General features: G+C 36.0%; 2 protein-coding genes across 2 annotated transcripts in view; both read left to right on the top strand.

Moving 5' to 3' along the window:
* LOC110038491 (pentatricopeptide repeat-containing protein At5g55840) overlaps positions 1-8,027 on the top strand; it is a 28,980-nt gene extending 20,953 nt beyond the window's left edge. The window contains exon 5 of the mRNA XM_020743352.1: positions 7,923-8,027. The gene's annotated coding sequence lies outside the window, so the exon portion shown is untranslated. The remainder of the gene's footprint in view (positions 1-7,922) is intronic.
* LOC110038492 lies at positions 4,333-23,641 on the top strand. The gene is made up of 6 exons (XM_020743357.1): positions 4,333-4,772; positions 8,096-8,241; positions 21,771-21,939; positions 22,367-22,465; positions 22,843-22,925; positions 23,279-23,641. The coding sequence occupies exons 1-6, from the start codon at positions 4,392-4,394 to the stop codon at positions 23,415-23,417; spliced, it is 1,017 nt and encodes a 338-aa protein (XP_020599016.1). The 5' UTR covers positions 4,333-4,391; the 3' UTR covers positions 23,418-23,641.
* The last annotated feature ends 258 nt before the right edge of the window (positions 23,642-23,899 follow it).

Raw genomic sequence — 23,899 nt, 5'->3', positions numbered from 1 at the left:
ACATAAATATATATAATATATTATTATATATATAATATATGTAATATATTTTTATATAAAAATATATATATATATATATATATATATATATATTTTTGAGCCATTTCGAGCCGAACACGAGCGAACAAACTGTTGTTTGTGTTCGGCTCGTTTACATTTCGAGCTTAAAAATTTGTTCGTGTTCGGCTCGTTAGGCTTAACGAACGAGCCGAACACTAGCTGCTTAACGAGCCGAACACGAGCTGTTCACGAACAACGAGCCAAATTGACAGCCCTAACTACATTAAGAATTAAGGAGGTCTAATTTGTATTCTGAAGTGCTTGAAAGCTGCATTGTTAGCTTATCTCAACTATAATAATCAAAATAAAAAAGGCACCGATAAACTGACATCTACGCAAATAAACTTCAAAAATGCCAGGACTGCTCCTACAAATGGTTATAAATAGGTGTGTAGATCACCTTTAGTTGTTTTGTTTTGGTTTTTTCAGTCTCACTCCCTGTGCACTCTAGTTCTAGAATGCTCAACACTTGGAAAACCTGAGCTCATTCGCTTTAGACCTTAAATAAAGGAAAAAAGATAACTGATTAACAAAAGTCCACCCTTAAATTTGGCTAACCTGATTTCTTAACTAGCATAGTTCTTAACTTGAGCATCAAATGTTTTCTGAGAAAGTTTAAGCCCTTGGAGTCTTAATACTTACTTTGATTACAAACATCCTCTAAATTCATCGCACATCCTAGAGATGAAGGCATGAAAAATGCAGTACATCTTAAAGCACAAAAGTTTGTTAAGGGTTCACACAACAATATCATGATTATTTTTATATTAATTTTTACAAAAACTGAACCATTTACATAATATTTTGAAGCTCCTAACTTCTATTATACCATAATTATAAACCTTTATAAAATAAATAAATTAGGTTGAAGCTTTAACAACTAACCAAACACATGCACGCACATTGACATGCATACAACTAATATTGATTTCAGGTAATTTCTATTTTCATTAACATTACCTATCTTGCAATCCCTTCAAGCCAGCAATCCATAATCCTTGATTGCAAATACTATGTTGCCTGCTTCTCTTCAGTCTCCCAAAACAAATGGCCTCATCCTCACTTCCCACCCCTATATCCAAACCCACTCCATTTTCATTCCATAAAGCCCTTTTATCTCCACGAATCTTTCTCGTTAAAACCGAACTTCGCACTTCATATATTGCCCGGAAACCTCACCGAATCACCAGATTAGGTAGAGCAACTCCAAATTCGGCATCTCTGTTTGGTCTTCTTGGGGAAATCTTCAAGGGAACAGACACGGGTGAAGCGGCGAGGAAGCTGGTTGGAGCCGGAGATGACGAGGCTCTCGGATTCGGAGTAGCGGGGGAAGATGAGATGCTGAGAGAGGTTGAGGGCAGTCTGGTAATACTTACGGGAACGAATGCGGGCCGCAGGGTCTATCCCGCAGCCCGCATTTTTGTTAAAACGCGAAAAATTCCGCCGCAAAACTGCCGCCACCACCCCAAACTACGCATACCTATGTCTACATGCCGCATTGCGCCTCCGCCGCTGCCCCAAACAGACCCCAAGTTTGAATTAGGTTTTGAACAAATGTTCGAATTCTAATGAGATGCATTTAAATTTGCTTATGATGTCTGAAGTAAGTAGACCTCATATACATAAGGGGGATAATTTGATTTGAAAAGAACTTTGGGATATAGATGCTCGGGTTCTAAGTTACACTAATATGAGCATATAATGTAAAATTTCTTAATAGAAAAAATAAGTAATTTATAGGGAGATATACATACATATTATATATTATTAGGGGCATTTGCAAACATATCACACAATTATGTATTTACATATGTGACAAGTAAATTTTATTTTTTGTTTATAATCTTTAAATGTTTGATATCACTTCGTAAGTATCACTATTATTAACTTATATATATATATATATATATATACATATATATATATATATATATATATAAATAAAATAGCAACTCGTGGCTCCATACGCGTTAAAACACAAAAAGGTTAAAAAAAGGGAGGGATAGCAGATCCCAGCGAAAAAACAAAAATAAATTATAGTCATAGGGGTTCCAAAATTCACAGTACAACGCAACGCAAAAAAGTAAGGAAAAACAAAAAGGTACATCAAAACTAAAAAACAAGTGACCCAAAATAGATAAGCTTCAAGCAACTCCAGCCAATCCTTTCCCGCGCAAAAGAAAAAATTACACCGTCTGGAAGTCGTTGCAATAAACGCCTTAGAAATGACGACCTGCAGCCAGAAAAGCCTCACAAATTGCCTCGACAACATCGGCAAAATAACAACAAAGATCAGAAGGAGGTCAAACCGAAAAATCATAAAACCCATAAATAAGAGTTAGCCTTGAGATAATGCTTCCAGCAGCCGTAGTGGAACTAACCAAAAAATTACATACGACAAAAATTCTAATCCACTCATAAGAAACACTCTATAAACAAAACCAAAACACTAAATATAGAGATGATGGTAAAAATGTAAAACAAAGAAAACATCCCCCCGGGAAGAGCTAATTCACGCCATATCCAAATAGCCTTATCCAATTGTGCTTCATTAAAATAAGACTGCATCCCCCAGGAAGTCCAAAAAGCCTTGGCCAAATCCACGCCATATCCACACAGCCATAAACAAAATCGCTTCCAGAAACTTAACCATAGCTATCAACTAAATATAGAAATGGTGGTATAAATGTAAAACATTGAAAACATCCCCCAGGAAGAACTAAACTATATCCAAATAGCTTTATCCAATTGTGCTTTCAAAAAACTAGCCAAAACCAAGTAAGGAGTTGGTTGTATAAATATAAAACATTTAATGCATCCCCCAGAAAGTCCAACCAGACCGAAAATAATATTGAAAGGAATATGCCGTAGAAAGAATAGTTAAAAAACAATATACCTTTCCATAACAAAAAACCAATTGCCCAATTGCAAAACCAATTGCAAAGCCAGGCATTAACATCTAAGGTAAGGAGAATCAAGCAGATCACCATTCAGAAGAGTGCGAAGATGCGACATGGGTAAAGTGTCATAGCTAACATTAATAAAATTTATGCCCAAATGAGCTAACCAATTAGCAGGAGAGTTACCTTCTCTGTAGACGAAAGATTAATGAAAAACTAAATTGTAACGATGTATATAATCTCGAATACGATTCATATTAGCAAGCAAATCCCATCGAGACAACGATATTGTAGAACTCATCTATAAGCGTTTGTGAATTTGTCTCAAAAAATGATTTTAGTAAATTTAAGGCGAGCCCGAACCTAAACAGCTAAAAGAAAAGCACAACTTTCAGGCTCCAAAGGAGAGACGACACAAATCGGAGAAGCAAAATAATAAATACACTGCCCAAAATGATTTCGAAGGATCCCACCTGCGCCTGCCGCGTTAAAGATCCAACTGCCATCCATATTAAATTTAACCCAGTCCGTAGGTGGGGGTTGTCATCTGAAGATGGTCATCCTACCCATTTTAGGCTGCGTAATATCACCCGACAAAGATAGGGAACGACAGACTCGTTTCAAATGAGCCAAAATGTTATAGACAGTAATATAAAGAGCCAACAAATTGTTACAATACTTAGCTTCATTTCTCGCCACTCAGATGAACCAAAGAAAAATAATGAGAAACCAACGCAAATTTTTATCCACAGAAATAGCAATTTTCCAAGTATAAAGATAATCCTCAATAGAAGAAGAGGTAAAACATTTTATCTTGAAATGGTTACCAAACATATTACAAATATCAACAGCAAAAGGACAAAAAAAAAAAAGATGTATATATATATATATATATATATATATATTTGCATACGTTGGTAAAATATAATAAATGCAAAAATTAAAATTCATGTGCTAAATATATAAATATATAGGAATTATGTGGCATGCACGTGGTTTTTCTTTGTTTTATTTACATCTAATACTCAAATTTTAATATTTACCTATATAATGCTAAAATATTTAATATTAATAAAAATATATTAATATAAATTCTTAATAGAAAATGTAATTTTATCTTTATATATTTTAATAAGATTATAATATAAAATTCCATATAAATAAAATCATTATGAAAAATTGTGAGGCCATTTGGGGTTATTTTTAATTTTTTTAGTTTTTGTTTTAATTAAAATTAAAAATATTAGATAGAGGTAATTATATTTTAAAAAATATTCAGAATATATTTAAACTGTTTTGAATAATTTTTAAAAAAATATATAAAAATATATTTAAAAAATTAAAATAAAACCAGGAAACAAAAATGAGGTCAAATGGACTTGCTCCAAGATCATTCCTTATTACTATTTCTTCCTCCCCAGCTTCTCCACCATGCTCTTATCCAGACTCCACAGCCTCTCCCTAAAATTTCCTCCGCCGTCCTCTTCTTCGAGTAACCGAAACCCTAGAATCCGTTCCAAACTTCCAAAATTCTCCACACATTTTGACCCCTTCACTCAGTTATTGAAAAACAAACCGAAAGTCTTTCTCAGTATTCGCCCTTCGATCAACTTCATTGGAACTAGAGCTCAATTCACGGCTTGCAAAGATTCCACCGAGGCTCGCGATTCAGGGTTCGCTGTTGGAGAAGAGATGAAGAGGAGCGGAGATGGCGGCGGCCCTGGGAATAATTGGACTACTTCGATTTTGCTCTTCGGGCTTTGGGCTGTGCTTATGTTCTACGTATTCCGCCTTGCACCAGACCAGACCCCGGTAAAGTTTGAATTCTCTGGAGTGGATAATTTCGGCCAGTTTTATGGCTCCGGGTGCTGGTTTATCAGTTTTTAAGGGCAGCAAACCTATTTGGACTATCTCTGCTATTGATTTCTTAGTTTATTCAACACTGGTGAATTCTGTTGCCTTAGATATTTTAGAAGAAAAACGACTTATCGGAGTGCTCTGCAAATTTCACATGCTTGAGGAGGATTATAAAAAAGTAAAAAGTTTGCTAAAGAGTTTAACTGTTGGGTCTTGAATTTTCTGTAGACGCACAACACCTTGGAAATAGCTGTAAATAACAAGGACAACCAGAAAATAAAGAGGAAAAATGATAGAGAACTCTTAAGTATTTTATTAAGTATGGAGTGGTTTTTACAGTGGGCTTTCTGGATCCTGCATGGGTCCTGAATTTTTTTGTAGACACACAACACCTAGGAAATAGCTGTAAAGAACAAAGAAAACCTAGTAAACAAAGAGGAAAAATGATAGAGTGGTTTCTACAGAGAGCTTTTTGGGTCCTATACGCTGAGATGTCATCCGCTATAGACTTGGGTTGGTCTAAGCTATGATATATAAGTCGCTACATAAAAAGTAATGAATAAATTATTCCAAGTAAAAATAAAATAGTTGGAGTTGTTGCCCAATAACAGATTGATCTGTAAATCTCGTTCATCTAACTGATTGGTCAAACAAACGTGTTGAATTAACTCAACGAACTGACGAGCTTGTTCAATTAACTCAACGAACTGATCGATCGCGTAGATGAGATGAGCTTATTTGCAAACCAGTCTGTCATGTTGTCTAGATTAGTGATCAGCTGAACTGATTGGCTGAGTTGACCTATTAAATTGGCATGTTGAACTGGACTAATGAGTAAGTAGAAGTCATCTCACCACCTTACCCTTGTTGAATAGCGTTGAAATGTTCCAAATGAGTCACGTTCTAGGTGTGAAGTCTAACTTGGGTTCTATTTAAGGGAATTCAGTGCGGTAACTTTGTTAATGCAATTTTGAGCATGTGCTTAATCAAATCTATGCGTATTCTATGTATAAGACTAAAAATTATTTTTTGTGATTAGATTTAAATAGCTTATATTGGGCTTGGATTTCACTTGTCTGCCCGTCTTTTTGTCTTTTTATGTTAATGTAAAGTCACTTTAAAATTCAGTGTGCAAAGGTCAAAAGGAAGGACCTACTTTAGTAGAAAAAATCCCATAGGATGCTTGCCAGTACTGAATTCAGCATACATGTGCTAATATTTCAGGAAAAGATAGACTACAATCTGGTCAGGCTCATGATGAAAAGATAAGAGGATAATATTTGGACTAAGAAGAATAATGAGGAAAGCAAAAATGATGGTATAAACAATATTTGAGTACACAAATCTAAGATTATCCTTTTGTTGATATATGCTTATTATTGAACTATGGATAACTTTGGGTGAGGCAAACCTCAAGCCATTCTTTTACTTGTTTTAGGGAATGTTGAATGGGTTGAAGGTAGGTTAGAAAACAAGGACTTTAGAGTTGACCCACTATGTCTCCGTGCAAGTGGAAAGCGCCAAGCTTTGGATTTTGCCCTATGGCATAAATGATGTTGGTTAGTTTTATGCATTTGTTTTCTTGGGTACATATAGAATTTTTTTTAAGAAATCTTGAAAATATAATTAAAAAAGTTATATTAAATAGGTTTTATTTACATTTATGCATTTCTAATAATTTTTTATCGATTTATGCTTAAATAGAATTTTATTAGATCATAAGAATGCTTCAGGAAAAAAACTCAACCTACTGGTGCAGCTTTATGTTATTGTTTTCCTTGTTGCTAATTTGTTTAGTTGTCCATTACTGATTATTTAAATTTTTGAAAGATAAAATAAAATTATATATACTAATTCCTTTTTTTTTTCTTTCTAATTCCCTTAATGCCCAAAGACAAATTTATTTGTTTAAAATAATAATATTTATTTTTTTCAAAGCCATACACAACTTGCAACTGACATTCTCTTGATACAAGGCTTCATTTGATTGATTTACGAGTGATTATTGTAGTTTTTGTGACGACTTTCACATGCAACTGGACACTGTCTTTATTTTCAAGATCAATCGTCAAGTTCCTTATTACTTTAATAGGTATTCAAGATTTGGTTGCCTTTTTTTACTTTTATTCTAATCTCTTTTTTATTTGATGAAGAAATTATTATTATTGTGGCATCAATCATTATTGTTTATCAATGATTGAATGGTTGCTGATGAATTGAAAGCCATGGCCAGCCAAATGCATTTCTTTCTTATCCCTCTTGGTGATGACCAGCGTTCTCCCCTCACCCTCTCTCTTTCTCCATAAAAAAAACTCCTTTTTCTCTCTTCTGAATTTCTGCTTTTCTATCTTCCAAAAAAACCACAGCTAACTCCCTCATCAAGCCCATGAAGATCCAGGGACAAAAAATTTCAGCACTTATCTGGAATCTGTAATTTGTAGCAACCAAATCAGCCATCTCATTTTGCAGGAATTAGGATTCTCCTTATCCCTCAAGCATTACATAGTAAACAGTTAAGAGTCTCCTGATTTTATGCCAAAACAGTTCCTACCACCACAAACTCATTTGCCAAGTTATGTAGAAATTCAACTGTGAAAATTTGATGGAGAAATTCGAAAAATTAAAAAAAAGAAAGAATTAAAAAAAAAAAAAAACAGTGCCACCTCGTGTTAATGCTTCAACAAAATTTATTTTTTTTCCATTGCATCAGATATGAGAACAACAAAACATGATATGTTGTGTTCCTTGCGGCGTAATAATCTTGATCACACTTGAACTTACATTCTTGTCAGAATCAGTTTAACTTTCAATGCAATTATTTTGCAATTATTACTGAAAGTTAAACATTTTCTGTTTCATTTTGTAAAGCATGAATTTTAATCTAGAATTGCATAACCTCAATAGCTGGCGTCTAATCTCAAAACATGTTTTTTTTGTTTTCATTGGTTATTTGGATGCACTACTTTGCCTGTAGTTTCAATTAAAGAATTGCTGATAGGAATCATTTATTATATGATTGTTGTTAAAGAGTGCTTATTACTAAGATCTTTTCACATAACTAATCTTAGCCGTCTGACCTGATTAGGACTGTTTCTAACGATTTAGGAACAACAAGTAACTTCAGACCATTTTATCACTTATTATGGCATATGATATAAAACATCATACATGCGCCTCTTTGTGTGAACTATAATCAGGTTTTCCTTTCAGGCAAGTTTATGGCTACTTTTTCATGCAACTGTTCTATTTTCTCCCTTGTAACATCTATAGCGTTTCAGTATAGGGATGTGTATTTCATTCAGAAACTCTTGTACCTTAAAGGTGATGATGCCTATCGCATGAATGAAGTACTCGTGGCTTTGTGGAACATCATGGGATTATGGCCTATGATTTATAGCATGCTTTTGCTTCCAACCGGTAGAAGGTGATTACTAAAGCCAAGGCTGCCTTTTGAACTTGCCTCATGTTATCTTTTGAATTGTTATTTTTCTAGTAAGTTTTGGATCATCTTAATGTTTGTTAGAAGGAAGCGAATTCAGAAGAATTTCATATTTGCTTAATTTTCTTAATTATAATAGCCATATGTGCCTATATATAATAAATGAATAGAACATAAGGGAAAATATAATAAAAGAGAATATCCTAATTAAAGAAAAATTATACAATTTAGAAAAAGGTCCAATTTGAAACACATAACTAGCACATGCAATAATTTTAATATTGTAACGCCCACACAAACTCACGTCTAATTTGAAACACATAAAATGACGCTTTACTTTTTGGGAAATGCTATTTATTCAATTTATGATCAGTTTAACCGTAATACTCTTATAAAAATGCCTTTAAAAAATGTCCTTTTTATTTTTCTTATTCCGTTGTTGTTCCCGAATAACTTTTAAGCATAACTTTTCATAAACCAACTTTTGTACAATCTTTTATAAAGCGAAAGCTACACCAAACAAAGCCTCAATGTGGCAAAGAGTTGACATTGTGATCCGTGTCAGAGAACATGCATAAAAGATTTTTGAATAGATGTGTTGATAGATAGCATTACGAGGAGGATTGATATAACTCATTCACTTAAGTGGTCAATGTACTAAGGATAAAAGCCATCCATCAGATCACTGGTGGAGAATTAGACTGCCAAGGTGAACATATTTTGCAAGAAATTATGACTAAAGCTTAGTTCCCTCACTAGACAATGATGCTATGTGCTACCTTTTTGATGATGGGTTTCTGTCAGCAAGTTCTAAATCTTGGATTATGGTTCCGAGTTGATTTGGGTGACAAACTATCCTTATTATTTGGAGCAACAAGGATTCCATTTCTTAAAAAGAAAACGTAAGTTTTGACTTCGTCCTCTTGACAAAGATGATGGACAAGCAAATGGCATCTAAGAAAGATCACATTTGAGAATCAGATGAGGATTTTATGGAGGAAGAAGCTGGCAACATGTACGGGTCGTAGTTTGAGGGCTTTATAAAAGCAGGCTAATGGTGATTGGAAGTTCGAGAATTGCAGCATTGGCAGGAAGGTATGTAGAATAGATAGGGAGGAATCTAGGCCATGCGTATGAGACTATATTATCATGGTGAGACTCGGAAAATACTACATCTTTATTGAATTATACTCCTTGTACAAGTTTATAGGTTCTTATATATAGCAAGAGAAGAAAACAATAAAGAGGAAAACAATAACAGAGAATATTCTCAATAATAAAAAATAATAATAATTAGTAGTGCATATTTCTACCATAAATAATTGGCACATGCGATAATTTAGATATTGTAATAATACCTAATTTAATTAATATTTTTTCCATTCTCCAATTAATTAGATGTTAAAAGATGATTCAAGTAGACTTTTCTTGTTTCTTTGGTGAATTTCATGTTTGAGGGGTGGGAATGTCTTTTGTTAAAACATTTTGTTAGTAATCCAAACTTGAATAAACTAGAACCCTACCCAAACTCAGCATATAATTGATATGAAATCATACTCCAAAGAGTTAAAGATTGACTTGCGCCATGGATTTCATTATAATTCTAAAATTATAGATATATATATTTCTTATTTTTGCACATCCATTTTTGTGCATTTTGATCTTTATTTAATGCATTTATCCTAATAAACATGGGAATGCCCTTTTAGTCTTATGAAGCATGAATGCTCCTAATGTGCTTTATTCAATTCAATTAGGCTTGCAAACGAAATTAGTAGTGCTGAGTCGGAGGCAATTGGTTGAGCTCATTGACCAAAAGTAGGTTAAAGCTCGGCTCAAGATCAATTTGAACTATTGTGATAATGATTTAAGATCGGGTTGTTTAAATTCATGTTTGTTCGAGCTTGGTTTGAGCTCGACTTAAACTTGGTTCATTTATGATAAAAGAGCTTTAAATGAGCAATTTGTTTAAAAAACAAATGAGCCTGACTGATATATGACCTTGTTTTTGCTGTCATTCCTAGGTTCTTAATAAAATACATTTTGATCCCTATAACAAACTTCTAATGGCTAATTATTTCTTGATGAAATTATTCACATTCACATTCTTCTTCGAAAGTCATTTAATCATAAATCATGAAGTTGTTATGTGTTTGGCGATTTGAATTTTGTTTGATAGTGATTTTATATTTATAAGTTATTTATATAAAAAAACTCATTGGAATAAGTGGGTATTGAACTTTTGGTTTTCTCACTGTTTTTCTAAATGCTTATCAGCCTCAAACAAAAGACCCAATCGAGGTAGTCAATAGAAGTTGAGCATGTCTATTAAGGCACTTGAATGGTGATCGTGTTGTGAGTTTCTTATACTCTTTATCATTGAATGTGTATATTATTCTTTTATTATATTGGCTTGAGTTCATTTGAATGTTACTGGTTACAAACAAGGAAAACCTATAGGGCTAACCAAATGATCTGTTGTATGGGGGTTTAGTGACTTTATCTTTGTAGAGCATGCATGCATATTTTTGAAGCAGTTGTTGTAATCTTATTATTATTAAGCATTACTGTCACAAGTCTACACTGTTATATATAGTAGGTATTTGGAAGTCAATGATGTGATATGATAGTGGTCCTCTTACATTTAGAGTGATTGTCACTCGAAACTCACATGCAATTGGTTGCAAGGACAAGTTAATATGAAAGCGTTCAACTACTCCAGCTAATGTGAAAGGGTAGAAAACCCCAAAAAAAATTAATCTTGCCATTGTTGTGTTGATTTGAATTTGTATCATTTACAACCATCCAATGTTGTGGTTTTTTCTTTTTTTTTTTTCCATTTTTTTTATTAGGGCTGCATGGATATGCATACCTTCTCACTCACAATAACATCTAGATAGTAACATCTTTTTTTTTCTTAAGAATATTCTTTATTGTGATTGTGGCCACTGTTGATGACAAAAATTGAAAATCTTACCAAGTAGAAGAATATACCAATATGATGACAAATCAATATCCTTAGAGTTTTGACTTTTGAGCGAGATATGTTATGATTATTAATGCTGACATTTGTTGAGTTAAATTCTTTTGAAGGTGGAGATAATGGATGCAGAGCCCATGTTTTAAAAATGGGTGGTGCAGTCAGTGTCACTGTCTCCAAGTGGGAGAATTGTTGAGATATGTGGAGCCCGGTCCACTGTATTTAAGGCAAATTATTTTGATTTGCTAATCACATTTATTCTCTCTATTTTGTTCTTTAGCGAAACCGCGTTCCCGCGTACTCTTTCTGCGTTCACGCGTTTTTTTATCTTCCCGCGTTCATGAGGCCTTTTTTCTGTGCTCCCGCCTGCTGCCTTATGCTTTCCAAATTCGTAGCCGTTTCCTTATATGGGCCAAGATTGGGCCTCACCTGGAAACTATAAATATGCATTGAAGAAGAGTTATGGGGTGTGAAGAAATTCCAACCTGCTACCTCGTTTCTTTTGGGCGTTGATATAAAGGGAAGAAATAAAGTTGCTGCTCGCTTTTTCTATTGGTTAATTCTTCACGTGGCTCATGGGAGAGAGATAGGAGAGAGAAAAGGAGAGGAGAGAGAAAAGGAGAGTGCTTTTCTGTAAACGTCAAAGCTATCGACGGGTGTAATCCTCAAGTCATAAAATCCTCTGCAACTCCGTGGACGTAGACAATTTGCCGAACCACGTAAATCTGTGTGTTTCACTGCGTTTTCTATTTTGCGATTTTTCTCGATCCAGTTTTTCGCTTTATTGCCGTCATTTTTTCACAACAAGGAAAACACAACTTCAAGATGGATAATGATGCCAAGAAGTTGTTGATTTTTTTTGGGAACTCTGTTAATGAGATATGTGGCGGTAATGACGACGTCATTTCAAAATCATTTAGGGACATTAGTTTGAAACATTTTGGAACCAGCCACTTCGAGAAGGTTTCGATTTTTCCACTCGGCTATCCCATTTTGTTGAGAGGTATCCGTACATGAGCTATGATGGAGGGTGCCCTGACTCATCAATAATTCTCCCAATATAGAGCTAAAGTACTCACGACCATTGTCAGTCTGAAGGACTTGAATGAAAGTTTTGAATTAAGTCAAAATGAAGGAGTTCAAAATTTTTGAAGCTGACTGTAGCTTCAGATTTGCCCTTTAGTATACAGACTCAAGTCATTCGAGTGTAGTCATTAATTAGAGTAAGAAACCATCTTTTATTGGTGTAACTTACAGTTCGAGAGGGTCCCCATAAATCATTATTAATAAGTAAAAATGGAAGAGTGTAACGATGTGATGGATAGGGTATATGATGTTTAGCTAAATGACAAATTTTACATTTAAAAGTATGTGGACTTTTCAATAAAACATTAGAGGGTACAATTGTTTTAAATAGTGAAAACTGTGATGACCCAAGCAACAGCGTAAAAGCATAACCGAACAAGCACTAGGAGGGGAACAATACAACTATGTGATTGAGTGTCCATGTCATAAATGTCATTTTCTTGGAAAAAATAGAGTCTGGCTACTCTCTTAGCAATTCTAATCATCATCCCCAAATGATGATCAATGTCATAACTCAACTTAAGCAAAGATACGTGTAACACGAATCCCAAATTCAGCCTGGCTATTAGTACAATCGGCCCTTACCTGCGATAGAATTACAGGAGTCGTTAACAATTTTGATAGTATCTGGCTCGGAGCACAAACAATATGTCGAGAAGAATTGAGAGCACTTGGTCATGCAGTTTGTGGCACATGAATCAATAATCCACGAACTAGAAGAAATGTTACCTTGATGAATATAGGAGGTCGACGGGTCAAAGGAGAACTGACTAGATCCAAGCAGCTTTATTAAGTGTTTCATCTGATTCTTGATAGAGTCTGGTGATTTAGGGATGGTCCGAGTGGGGGCCGCTTGAACTGTTATAGATTCTGAGGTCGTAGCGAGACCTTTAGAAATAGAAGATTTGGTTCAAGATTTATTTGTCGGCTTCCCGTGGATCTTTCGACACTTGTCACGGGGCTTGTAACAAAAATCACATGTGTAGTGATTAGTGCGCGGCGGCGTGGCAGAGTGGGGCATTGTTGGAGACCAAGATTGAACACTTGGTTGAATTAAGTGGAGTTGCCGAGCATGACATGCCTATTGGCTTTCTTTACGATGGACCATAGCGAATGCTATCTAGGTTGAAGGCAAAGGATCACGACTAAGTATCCGCGGACTTCGTCAAGCTCTATGTTTAGGCACGCCATAAATTGGAACATATGATCTTTTTCTAGAATTTTCTGAAAGAGGGAAAGATCTGTGGGGAGAGTCTCACGTGCAATCATAATAGATATTGCATTTCATCAATAAGGCAACCAAGTTGTTGTAGTACTGTGTCACTGTCTTCGATCTCTATTTTGTCTAGCAGATGCTATTATAAACTTCATAGAGTTGTCCGGAATTTTCTACATTCGAGTAAGAATCTTGAATGAGAGTCCAGAGGGCACTGATAGACAGAAGAAACATGTAGTAATGGCCAATCGAAGTCTCCATGGAATTCATCAGCTAAGACATAACCATGGAGTACTTCACTTCCCATGCTACATATATTTAGTCTGTCTTCAGAGATTCTCGAATCGTACATGTGAGGTGGCCGAATTTATCCCGATCTTTGACAAACAACGAAGCAACTTGAGTTCATCAGAGTAAATTTGAGTCGTGGAGTTTGTGAGTAGTAATTAGGAAATTCATGTGGTTGTCAGGTCCTCTGGTTTGCGGAGGGATTAAGATAGGTGTCGATCTTCCGGTGGACTCAAGGACTGCGTCAGATGAAAGCTCTGTAGTGGAGGAATTCACCATGACTTTAATGGAGCCAAAGGTGAGGTTTGGGTGCTGAGATATAGATGTAGATAGTTCCTTGCGAAGCTGACAACAAAGTAGGGCATGCAAGGGAATTCCAGCTTGTAGGAGAGAGATCTGGCTGCAGGAGGGGGTTCTGATGGTCCTGTAAGGAGATCTGGTTGACAGGAGGGAGTTTTGGCGGTTCTGGAAGGAGATTTGGCGATAGGAGGGAAGTTTGGCAGTGAGACAGCCAGTAGGGGAGATACCGACGGTGAGAGAGTGTGCAGGAAAGGGTACCGGCGGCTGAAACATGCAACAGAGAGACCGGTGGCGGTTAAACTGCAGGAGAAGGCCTGCAGGGAAGTTACGACAACTAGGGTAATGTCTCGACAGCTAAGGTAAGATCTGTGGTTCTGATTCCATGTATGCTTTGAGAATTGAGCAAGATAATATTATTGCTATTGAAATGGGTATTAATACAAGATACAATGATTCTAAAATAGAAAAAAACATAATACCCAAATCTCTACCTAATAACAATGATAAATGGTAAGTCATAACCTAGGAAATACAACAAATGACATAACCTAGGAAATACAACAAACAACAGATTCCATACAACTAAATAATTCCTAACAAATAGAAAATAACTGGAAATGAAACTAAATAATTTCTAGCAATTATTAATGCTGCAATTTGTTGAATTAAATTCTTTTTTCAAGTGGAGATAATGGATGCAGAGCTCATGTTTTGTAATCGTAGATAACGTTTTTTTTTTAAAAATTTGAGCCAATTTAATCGCAAACACACACAGGCCTCATATTCAAAGCTTTGAACTCATGATCTCTTGGCTGAAAGCAAAGTTCTCAACCACTTGACCAAGGTGGCTTGCATAATCTTTGATAACTATAAAAACTCATTGATTTGCTGTAGTCATTATTATTTTAAGATTAGGATCAATAATAATTAGTCTATAGCACAACATGCCATGTATTATTTTAATCCAAAAGCCGGTTTGAGAGTTCATGCGCAATCCAAGTATGTTACACTGGGAGGCTTAAACCTGTCACGGGATATGATATTTTTGTTAGACCTAAGCTATATTAAGATGCATAACTCATTGCGTTTTTTTTTTCTTGTTTAATGATGGAAATCAATTATTTTTAGTATTTTGGGGATTTTATGTTTACTTCTTATCATAAATATGTTTTCTATTGTAAAAATGATTGATAATTAAACACTTGAATAAAAGACTTTCTTGGATGTAAAAATCTCTTTGTTCCCAGTATCATGCTTGAAGATAAGCCATTGCAAACGAGCTAGCCTTGCCAATTTGATTCTTATACATTGCTCCTTTTTTTATGCCATCTTCTTGGTCTCAATTCCTTTGTTCTCTGTTTTTAGCGTTGTGCTTGCCGAAGAGCAGCAGGAGAGCAGTTGGAATTGAAATAGGATTACCAATTCATTGTTTAATTCATTTCCGCATTTCTTTATACCCCTATTTCAGCCTCCATTCTTTTTTTTTAAAATTGCTAGCTCTTGGATTAGTTCTGTGATAGATTTTATTCATCTTCCAAACATATTCAGGTTTTCTATCATGACATTAATCCCATGTTATTGTTCTTTGATGATCTGCTCTCATGTGACTTAATATTCTAATGGTTCATGATTTAGTATTGTTGAGATTTGTATCTAGTTTAGAGTCCTTATCGTAAATAGGAAATATAGAAGAAGTCCAAGGATTTATTTGTAAAATGTTGTAAGAACAAGTGTTTAATGAAAAGAACAAGTTTTTTAAGGGCAATTACTTCTTTACGGTATCAGAGCTATATTGTTGGGATCAGCCCGAAACTCTCGTTTTTCTCAGCCTTACACTTAGTCCTCTTGAAGTGATATCGATTAGAGCTAACTGGGAAGGCAACAACGGAATAACGACGTGATCCCGATGATTTTGTCACGATAAGAGCTAGCTAGGAAGGTACCGACTAGATTGCGACATTACTTTAGCTATCCAGTTGCGTTTAGAGCTAGTTGGGAAGACACCGAAGGGATCGAGGTGTGGACTCTATTGATAAAGCCATGATTATAGCTAACTAGGAAGGCATCGACGGGATTGTGACCTCTCTTGGCGACACAATTGTGATTAGAGCTAACTCAGAAGGCAACCACGAGATTGCGGTGTGCTGACTTGGAAGGCAGCGATGGGATTGCTGCCTATAGGCACGAATGATCAAATTCAAGTGTGATATAATCTTGTGATTGAAGATGTTAGGAGACAAATATAGTGTAGGAGGTAAAGGTTTGGAGCTTCTGGGAAAGATTGATCCTGAAGTTATGAAGGTCTTGATCGGGCTCATACAGGGAACTAATGTCTCGACGCGAGCCACTATCTCTACACATGCTCTGAAGCAAATGAAGCTACATCTCCCTCCTAGGGATCTAATACTTGATGGACAGATCAAATATTTTGGGAGGTCCCATCGAATTGAGCGTGTTTTGTAGGAAAAAGACTAGAAGGATATCTGACAGGAGTTAAGACTTAGCCAAAAGGTAACAATGCTGAGGGGGGTGAGTGGAGGGTCACACATGCCTTGCTTTACACATGACTTCTCAACTCAATAGTTCCATCGATTGCCTCATCAGTGGATGACATTCTAAAGGTGAATGACATCCGGTCAAAGCTGGAGAGGACCTATACTGGGACTGAGAACCACATGAGAGCGTTCCAGATTCTGCGTAACATATAGGCAATGATGCATGGTAATAGATGGATTAAGGAGTACTCCATAGAGCTAGAGTGACTATGACAAGATCTTGATCACTTCTCACCTCTGTCGAGTTGTGGTGATCTAGAGTACAAGAAAGGGGAGATCTTTGCACATATGAGGACTATGTTGTTTCTGGCTTATCTGAACTCGACCTTTGATTAGAGGAGATCAGTCCTCCTAGCCCAGACAACGACCCTTCACTGGGTGAGGCCATCACGACAATGATATAGGAGGAGAGTCACATGAGGCTACACTTTGAGCCGAGTGTACTTTTAGGTACGCGATCTGCTTCGGCTGCCTTGAGCTTAAGTATGACATGTGCTAAGGGGGAGACCCACAAGTGTTTCAACTGTGGAGAAGTGGAACATCTAAGTAAGGTTTGTTCAAAGCCACCCAAGGAGAGAGAGACAGATGGATATGGACAGTCTAGAGGGTGTGGTCGTTGTCGTGGAGGCCAAAGAGGTAGAGGGGACTATTGGGTTGATCTGAAGGCTGCGAAAGATGATAGTGAGACAGAGGTGGTCTTTGCCGATAAAGATCATGAGTTCTTGGAGATATTAAAGAGGAAGCAGAGAGCGGTGGGTGATGTGACTGAGGATGCATCCATCTTATCATCATTCAAGAACAACATTGCTACTTATGCTCACTCAGCCAAAGATTCTCATAATACATATAATTTTGCCTTTATATCCATCACAAGAACATCAGAATGGATAGAGATTCTGGTGCATTTGGACATATGACAGGAAACGCTAGGGGATTCTCTTCTTATACTCGTCTAGTAGTTTTAGAGACTATTCAAACCATTGATGGCACAGAACAACCTGTGGTTGATAAGGGTACAATGAGGGGTACTAATTTCTATGACTTTGTACAATATTTTGCTTCTAATTTCCTTTCCAGTAAGCCTTTTATCTATTAGTGTTTTTATTCTGGGCAAAAATTTATTTTTTCATTTGATATTTTGAAGGTGATCTTTTAAGAGGGGGGACTTTGGTACCTGGATAGAGAGGGGATGGACCCAACTTTGACATCCATGATAGAGAGTGTTGTAGTAGGAGGATCTGGGAGGTGTGAAGAATGTGGAGGTGCTACATCACAGGCGCATGTGACATTCTTCTTTTAGTCTTTTGAGTCGTTTGTATTAGTCTATGTATGAAAAGACAAATAAACAAAAACTTGTGTGTGATGCTTGTGAGTTTGGTAAGCATACCATGAGTTCTTATGTGAATTCTAGTAAGAAGAGTTCTTGTGTTTTAATTTGGTGCATTTAGATGTATGGGGATGTTGTTCTACAACTTCGTTAAATGATTCTAGATATTTTGTGATGTTCATTGATTGCTTTTCTCGTGCTACTTGACTATATCTAATGAGTAACAAAAGTGATGTGCTTGCTTTAAAAACTTTCACAGGGCGATTCAAACTGAAGGTATTGAGGTCTGATAATGAGCAGAGTATACCAACAAGACGTTTGAGGAGTACATATCAGCACAAGGGATACAACATCAAACGATATGTCTATATACACCAACATAAAATGAAGTAGCGGAGATGAAGAATAGACACCTAAAGGTAGCTCGAAACATGATGATCTTAATGAATGTCCAAAAGCACTTGTCTGGACAAACAACTTTGTTAGTCGTTCAATTGATCAATTGAATGCCCTCAAGTGTGTTGAAGTGGTATTCTCCTTGCGAGTTGTTGCAAGGAGGTAATGACGAGATCCTTTCATTGAAGATATTTGGTTATGTATGTTTTATGAATGACAATAGACCATCAATAGAAAAGTCGGATCCCAGAGTTGTAAAGTGTGCTTTTGTAGGTTTTTCTGCTATGTAGAAGGGCTATGTTTGTTAGAGCCCAATAGAGAAGAGACTGTATGTCAGTATGAATGTGACGTTCAGAGAATTCGAACCATACTATTCCTTGGAGGTAACCTAACCCTTTTGTGACTTACCAGATATTGGAGATATGAGGCGAGAGGAGAGTAGTAATGTTGAGCGATTGGTACATTTGGGTACAATGCTTTGTCCCGTTGTGCGAGAAGGATCTGCTGAGAAAGAGCTAGACAATGAGAAAAATGAAGCTGAGGAAGAGACGAATAATGAGAGAAATGTGCTCGAAGGTGGTGGGATTCAAGCTCAAGGGGAACTGAGAGTGTATACAAGGATGAGGAGGCAAAATGAGGGAACAATGTTCGTTAACATTGTTCGTTGTGCCACTCGTGCCATCAAATCTCTATGATTCCTCTCCCTTCTCCTTTCACTTCTATGACTTGAGGACCTCTCGCAGTAATGCGGGTCATTCTCCGGATCGTTTTGGTTTCTCACATGATATTGTTTAGTTTATCTTATACTCTAACATATAACCTGTATATGAAGCATTCATTACATTTTTGGACACTGTATCTATACCCAAGTGTTGACAGGTAGCTAAGTAAGATCCAAAGTGGAAGGCTGCCATGCTGGAGGAACGTGGTGCTCTCGAGAAGAATAAGACAGTGGAGCTCATGTTGCTGCCAACACGGAAAAAGAATCGGGTCCAAATGGGTCTTCACTGTGAAGCAGACCTCAGAAGGAAAAATTGATTGTTATAAAACACGGTTGATGGCGAAAGGGTATATTCAAACATATGACATCAATTATAATGAGACGTTTGAACCAGTGGTGAAGATGAGCACATCTAGACTCTCATCTCTTTGGCTATGAATGGTGGATGAAGATTACACCAATTGGATGTGAAGAATGCATTTCTTCATTGTTGTATGGTGGAGGAGGTATAAATGGAGACACCCGTAGGCTTCGGTACAAAATAAACAGTGGGCAAGATATGCAGACTGAGTAAGTCCTTGTATGGTTCGAAACAGTCTACTCGAGCTTAGTTTGACAGGTTCAGAGCAATGGTAAACATGGACTATCAGCAGATCAATGTCGACCACACAGTGTTCATTCAACGAAATGATGGTCACACCGCTATACTTGCCGTGTATGTGGATGATATGATTGTCACTGGTGATGATGAGGGAGAGATTGTGCTGCTAAACGTAAGATTGGACAATGAGTTTGAGATGAAGGACCTAAGACAACTTAGATATTTTCTTAGGATTGAGGTGGCTCGTGGAGCAGAGAGGTTTGTCTTATCTCAGATGAAGTATGTGCTAGACTTGCTCACAGAGATAAGCATGTTGGGATGCAAGCCTGCAATTTTACCAATTAATTAAAAGGAAAAGTTGATTGCAGTGGCAAGAGAGCAGTTGATCGTGAGGTACCAGAGGTTGGTAGGTCGTCTCATCTATCTGAGTCACACTCGTCGCGACGTATCATTTGCAGTAAGCGCGGTGAGTTGTTACATGCATGATTCGAGGAAGGGCCAACATCCACATGGATGCTGTGTATCAGGGAAGAGGTTGATCTTCAGGAAGAATGAACATGTAGGCTCCGAGGGGTATTGTGACTCTGACTGGGTGAACTGTTCTGATGATAGGAGGTCCACATTCAGATATTGTATGTTTGTAGGGGGAAATTTGGTCTCTTGGAAGAGTAAGAAACAGTCGGTAGTAGCAAGGTCAACAACAAGGGCAACATATAGATCATGGCCTTAAAGTTATTGAGATGATGTGGCTGAAAACCTTATTGGTAGAACTAAAGGTGGACCAAGGAGCTCAAATGAAGTTGTGGTGCTACAATAAATCAACAATCAACATTGCCAACAACCCGGTGCAACATGTAGAACCAAACATTAGGAGATTGCTAGGTTCTTCATCAAGGAAAAGCTGAATTACGAACAGCTGGAGCTACGTCATATAATCACTAGAGAGCAACTGTTTGACTGTCTCACAAAATGACATAGCTCATTAGATTTGTCTAAGTTATGTGACAAGATGGGCTTAGTGAGTATCTTTTGACCATCTTGAGGGAGAGTATTGAGGTTTGTATCTAGTTTAGAGTCCTAATTGTAAATAGGAAATATAGAAGAAATCTCGGGATTTATTTGTAAAGCTTTTTAAGGCCCTATATAAGCCTAAGTGGTTAATGAATAGAATAAGTTTTTCAAGAACAGTTACTTCTTTAAGTACAACTTTATAGAGTTGATTTTCCATCATGACTATTAAATAATTTTTTGAGTTAGTGTGCTCCATGATAAAAGATTCTCAAAGTTTTGGCGACAACCTAATGGCTTTTTGAGTTTCATTCTAGAGTATGAGCTGTCTCCATCATTGCAATAGTTACATTTACAAAAATCCTCGTTTCTGATGGCTTTGCTTAGCATTGGCATCACTTTCACTTGACGCTGTGACATACATCACATTGAGATATGCATCGACTGATTTTATTAGTTGGTATGCTAATTTTAATTAGAAAGATTGGAAATCTAGCATTTTTGAGTTATAGAATCAGACTCAGTAGAAATTCAGTCATGGATGTCTTACCTTAGTCGTTTGGTTTGATTTTCCAAGAGTTTGAAGATATTATAACCATGTGATGAAAATGATATTATTTTGTTCCGTTAGACGGGGATGTATGTTTCAAGTTTATCTCGCTGCTTAGGCTAACTTCTTTTATTTTCTTAAAGATTTATAGTTGGCATCAATTATGAAAGATAATACTACAACAGTAACTTGTTTGTGAAACAAGAACTAAGATGGCTTTTCTTGATACCTTGTGGTTCTCTTAAATTTTGGAGATATGAATTTAGTTTCAATTGATAATTTTATTGCTTCATCATCATTTTTTTTTATATTGAGATGTATCCGGTAAGATTTCCTTATTATCAAAAAATTTAGATAATATTTTCTTTCTTCCATGAAAAGGAAGACTTGTCTTACTATTGTTTTGTGCATATTTTGTAAATAAAATCAGAACTTAAGATCCTTTTCAAATGAGTTGAACCTTAATTTTTGGCAATCTTTTTTCAGCTCAAGAAGCAAGGTTCCTGTATGGCCGTTCCTTTTTCTCTCTATCTTTGGTGGTGCATATGCTCTTATCCCCTATTTTGTTCTTTGGAAGCCACCACCACCAGCCATTGGAGAAGATGAAATTAGAAAATGGCCTTTGAATTTCTTGGAATCAAGGATAAGCGCATCGGTAAACTGAAAACCCTCAAAACTCTATATTCCAAAACCAAATTTGTATTTATGTTATTTGTCTTGAACAACATTTGAACTCAATATATAAACTTTATTTATGCATGAACCTTCCATCTATACATGTTAATTGTCTTTAGCAAAAACAATTCAAACCAAACATTGAAATAGTAAATTCAATTCAATCCAAATTCATACGCATCCCTATGTAGGCCATGCTGTACCAAACCCATTGGTCAACTTTATATTCATGCTTTTCTTATTGAGGGATGGAGTTGCAGAATTCATGGCAAGTTGTATTCCTTAAACTTTCATTAAAATTAAACTTTGATTTAAATTACTTTAAGACTTATATACACATATATGACTTCTTTTGTTATACAATAGTATGATGTTTCTAGGGCAAAATTAACTCCATTTCCATTCAGGTTGTGCTTGCTGCAGGTTTAAGCTTGGTGGCATATGCTCTCTTTGCCAATGGAGATGTGTGGACAGAATTTTACCAATACTTCAGAGAGAGTAAATTTGTAAGTATGCTTTTCAAATTAATTGAGGCAGTCTACTTCTCTTATTAGCATATTTATGTGATATGTTTGTTCAAAAATTAATGCAATATTGCCAAAGTTTTCTATCAAAATCTAGTGATAGGCTTTGTTTAGGTTGGCTGCTTCTTTTAAAAAAGCCTGTTAAAATGCTGGTTTTACAAAAGCCGCTTATTAAAATATGATAGAAAACATAAAATGGAGTTTTTATTGTAAGCGTTTCTAAAAAAAGCATAATAACCAAACTCATCAAATGAAGAAATGACTTTTTATGAAACGGAAAGGAGCAGAAAAGCTTCCTCAAACGAGTCCACAGTGTTGTGTAAGATTTATTCTAGCAGCTGAAATTTTATGTATTGCAGATTCATGTTATGAGCCTCGATTTTGTGCTGCTCTCATCTTTCGCACCTTTTTGGATTTACAATGACATGACTTCCAGGAGATGGTGAGAATGGCAGAACTTTTATTTATCATAACCACAGAATAGAGCTAGAAATAATTCAGAAATCTGGCAATTCAATTTTTTCAATTTGGCAGATTTATATACATACCACAAAATTCTTCTGTCTTTACATATGTCACCTTACCTATGCATGAAAATATGCATCACTTTTTAAAACTTAAAATAGTGGTATTTTAGATGTACTATGAAAATTTTTGGTGGTATAGATGTAAAAATGCAATGTTTAGGTTTTAGATATGTAAATACATGAGAATAGGTGGTATGTATTTAAATGACCCTTTTAATTATAAGCCTAACATTGAATGGCTCATCTTATATTAGTTTTCTGGAAACAGGGTAGATAAAGGTTTATGGCTTCTATTTTTGTCAGTCATTCCGCTTTTGGGGCCGGCATTGTATGTTCTTCTTCGTCCGCGGCTTGCCGAATTACCTACACGTTTTTTCCCGGACCCGGACTCGATTGAGACAGATTAGGCGGAACTGAGCGAGTCCATTCTCTTTAATCTGTGGGGTAGATATTTCCAGGCAAGCCCTTTTCTGGTATATATGCAATTTGAATATTGTCCTCCATAGCAGCAGAGCTGGTCTAATTCTGCTTCCTCTCGAATATTGATTGGTTCATAAGCTTTAAAAAAACAAATGTACAATGCTTTATAGAACTTGAGTTTTCAATTTCGTTAACCCAAAAAAAAAAAAAATCCTGCAATTTGGGACAGTTTCCTTTAGAAACTAGAAGTTTTAGCCGGTTTGGCCGTTGAAAAATCTAGAATTTGAAGTTTCAGGTCTGTATTTTAATCTCGCCGAACTACCTAAATTTTAATTTTTGCATATATATACCACTTTACTTATGCATGAAAATGTGTATTTCACTTGTTAAAAGTTAATCTGGTGGTATTTTTTTATGTGATATGAAAGATTTGGGTGGTATAAATGTAAAAAAGCATAGTATAGGTGTT

This window comes from Phalaenopsis equestris, unplaced genomic scaffold, assembly GCF_001263595.1.
Source record: "Phalaenopsis equestris unplaced genomic scaffold, ASM126359v1 Scaffold232974, whole genome shotgun sequence".
Lineage (NCBI taxonomy): Eukaryota > Viridiplantae > Streptophyta > Magnoliopsida > Asparagales > Orchidaceae > Phalaenopsis > Phalaenopsis equestris.
This window is presented reverse-complemented; position numbering and strand designations above follow the sequence as displayed.

What these genes read in the sequence shown, in the direction of transcription:
- LOC110038492 (XM_020743357.1), top strand. Translation starts at nt 4,392, where the DNA reads ATGCTCTTATCCAGACTCCACAGCCTCTCCCTAAAATTTCCTCCGCCG. An exon ending in AATCAAGGATAAGCGCATCG is followed by an intron (nt 21,940 to 22,366) that starts GTAAACTGAAAA and finishes ATTTCCATTCAG; the next exon opens with GTTGTGCTTGCTGCAGGTTT. An exon ending in GACATGACTTCCAGGAGATG is followed by an intron (nt 22,926 to 23,278) that starts GTGAGAATGGCA and finishes TTCTGGAAACAG; the next exon opens with GGTAGATAAAGGTTTATGGC.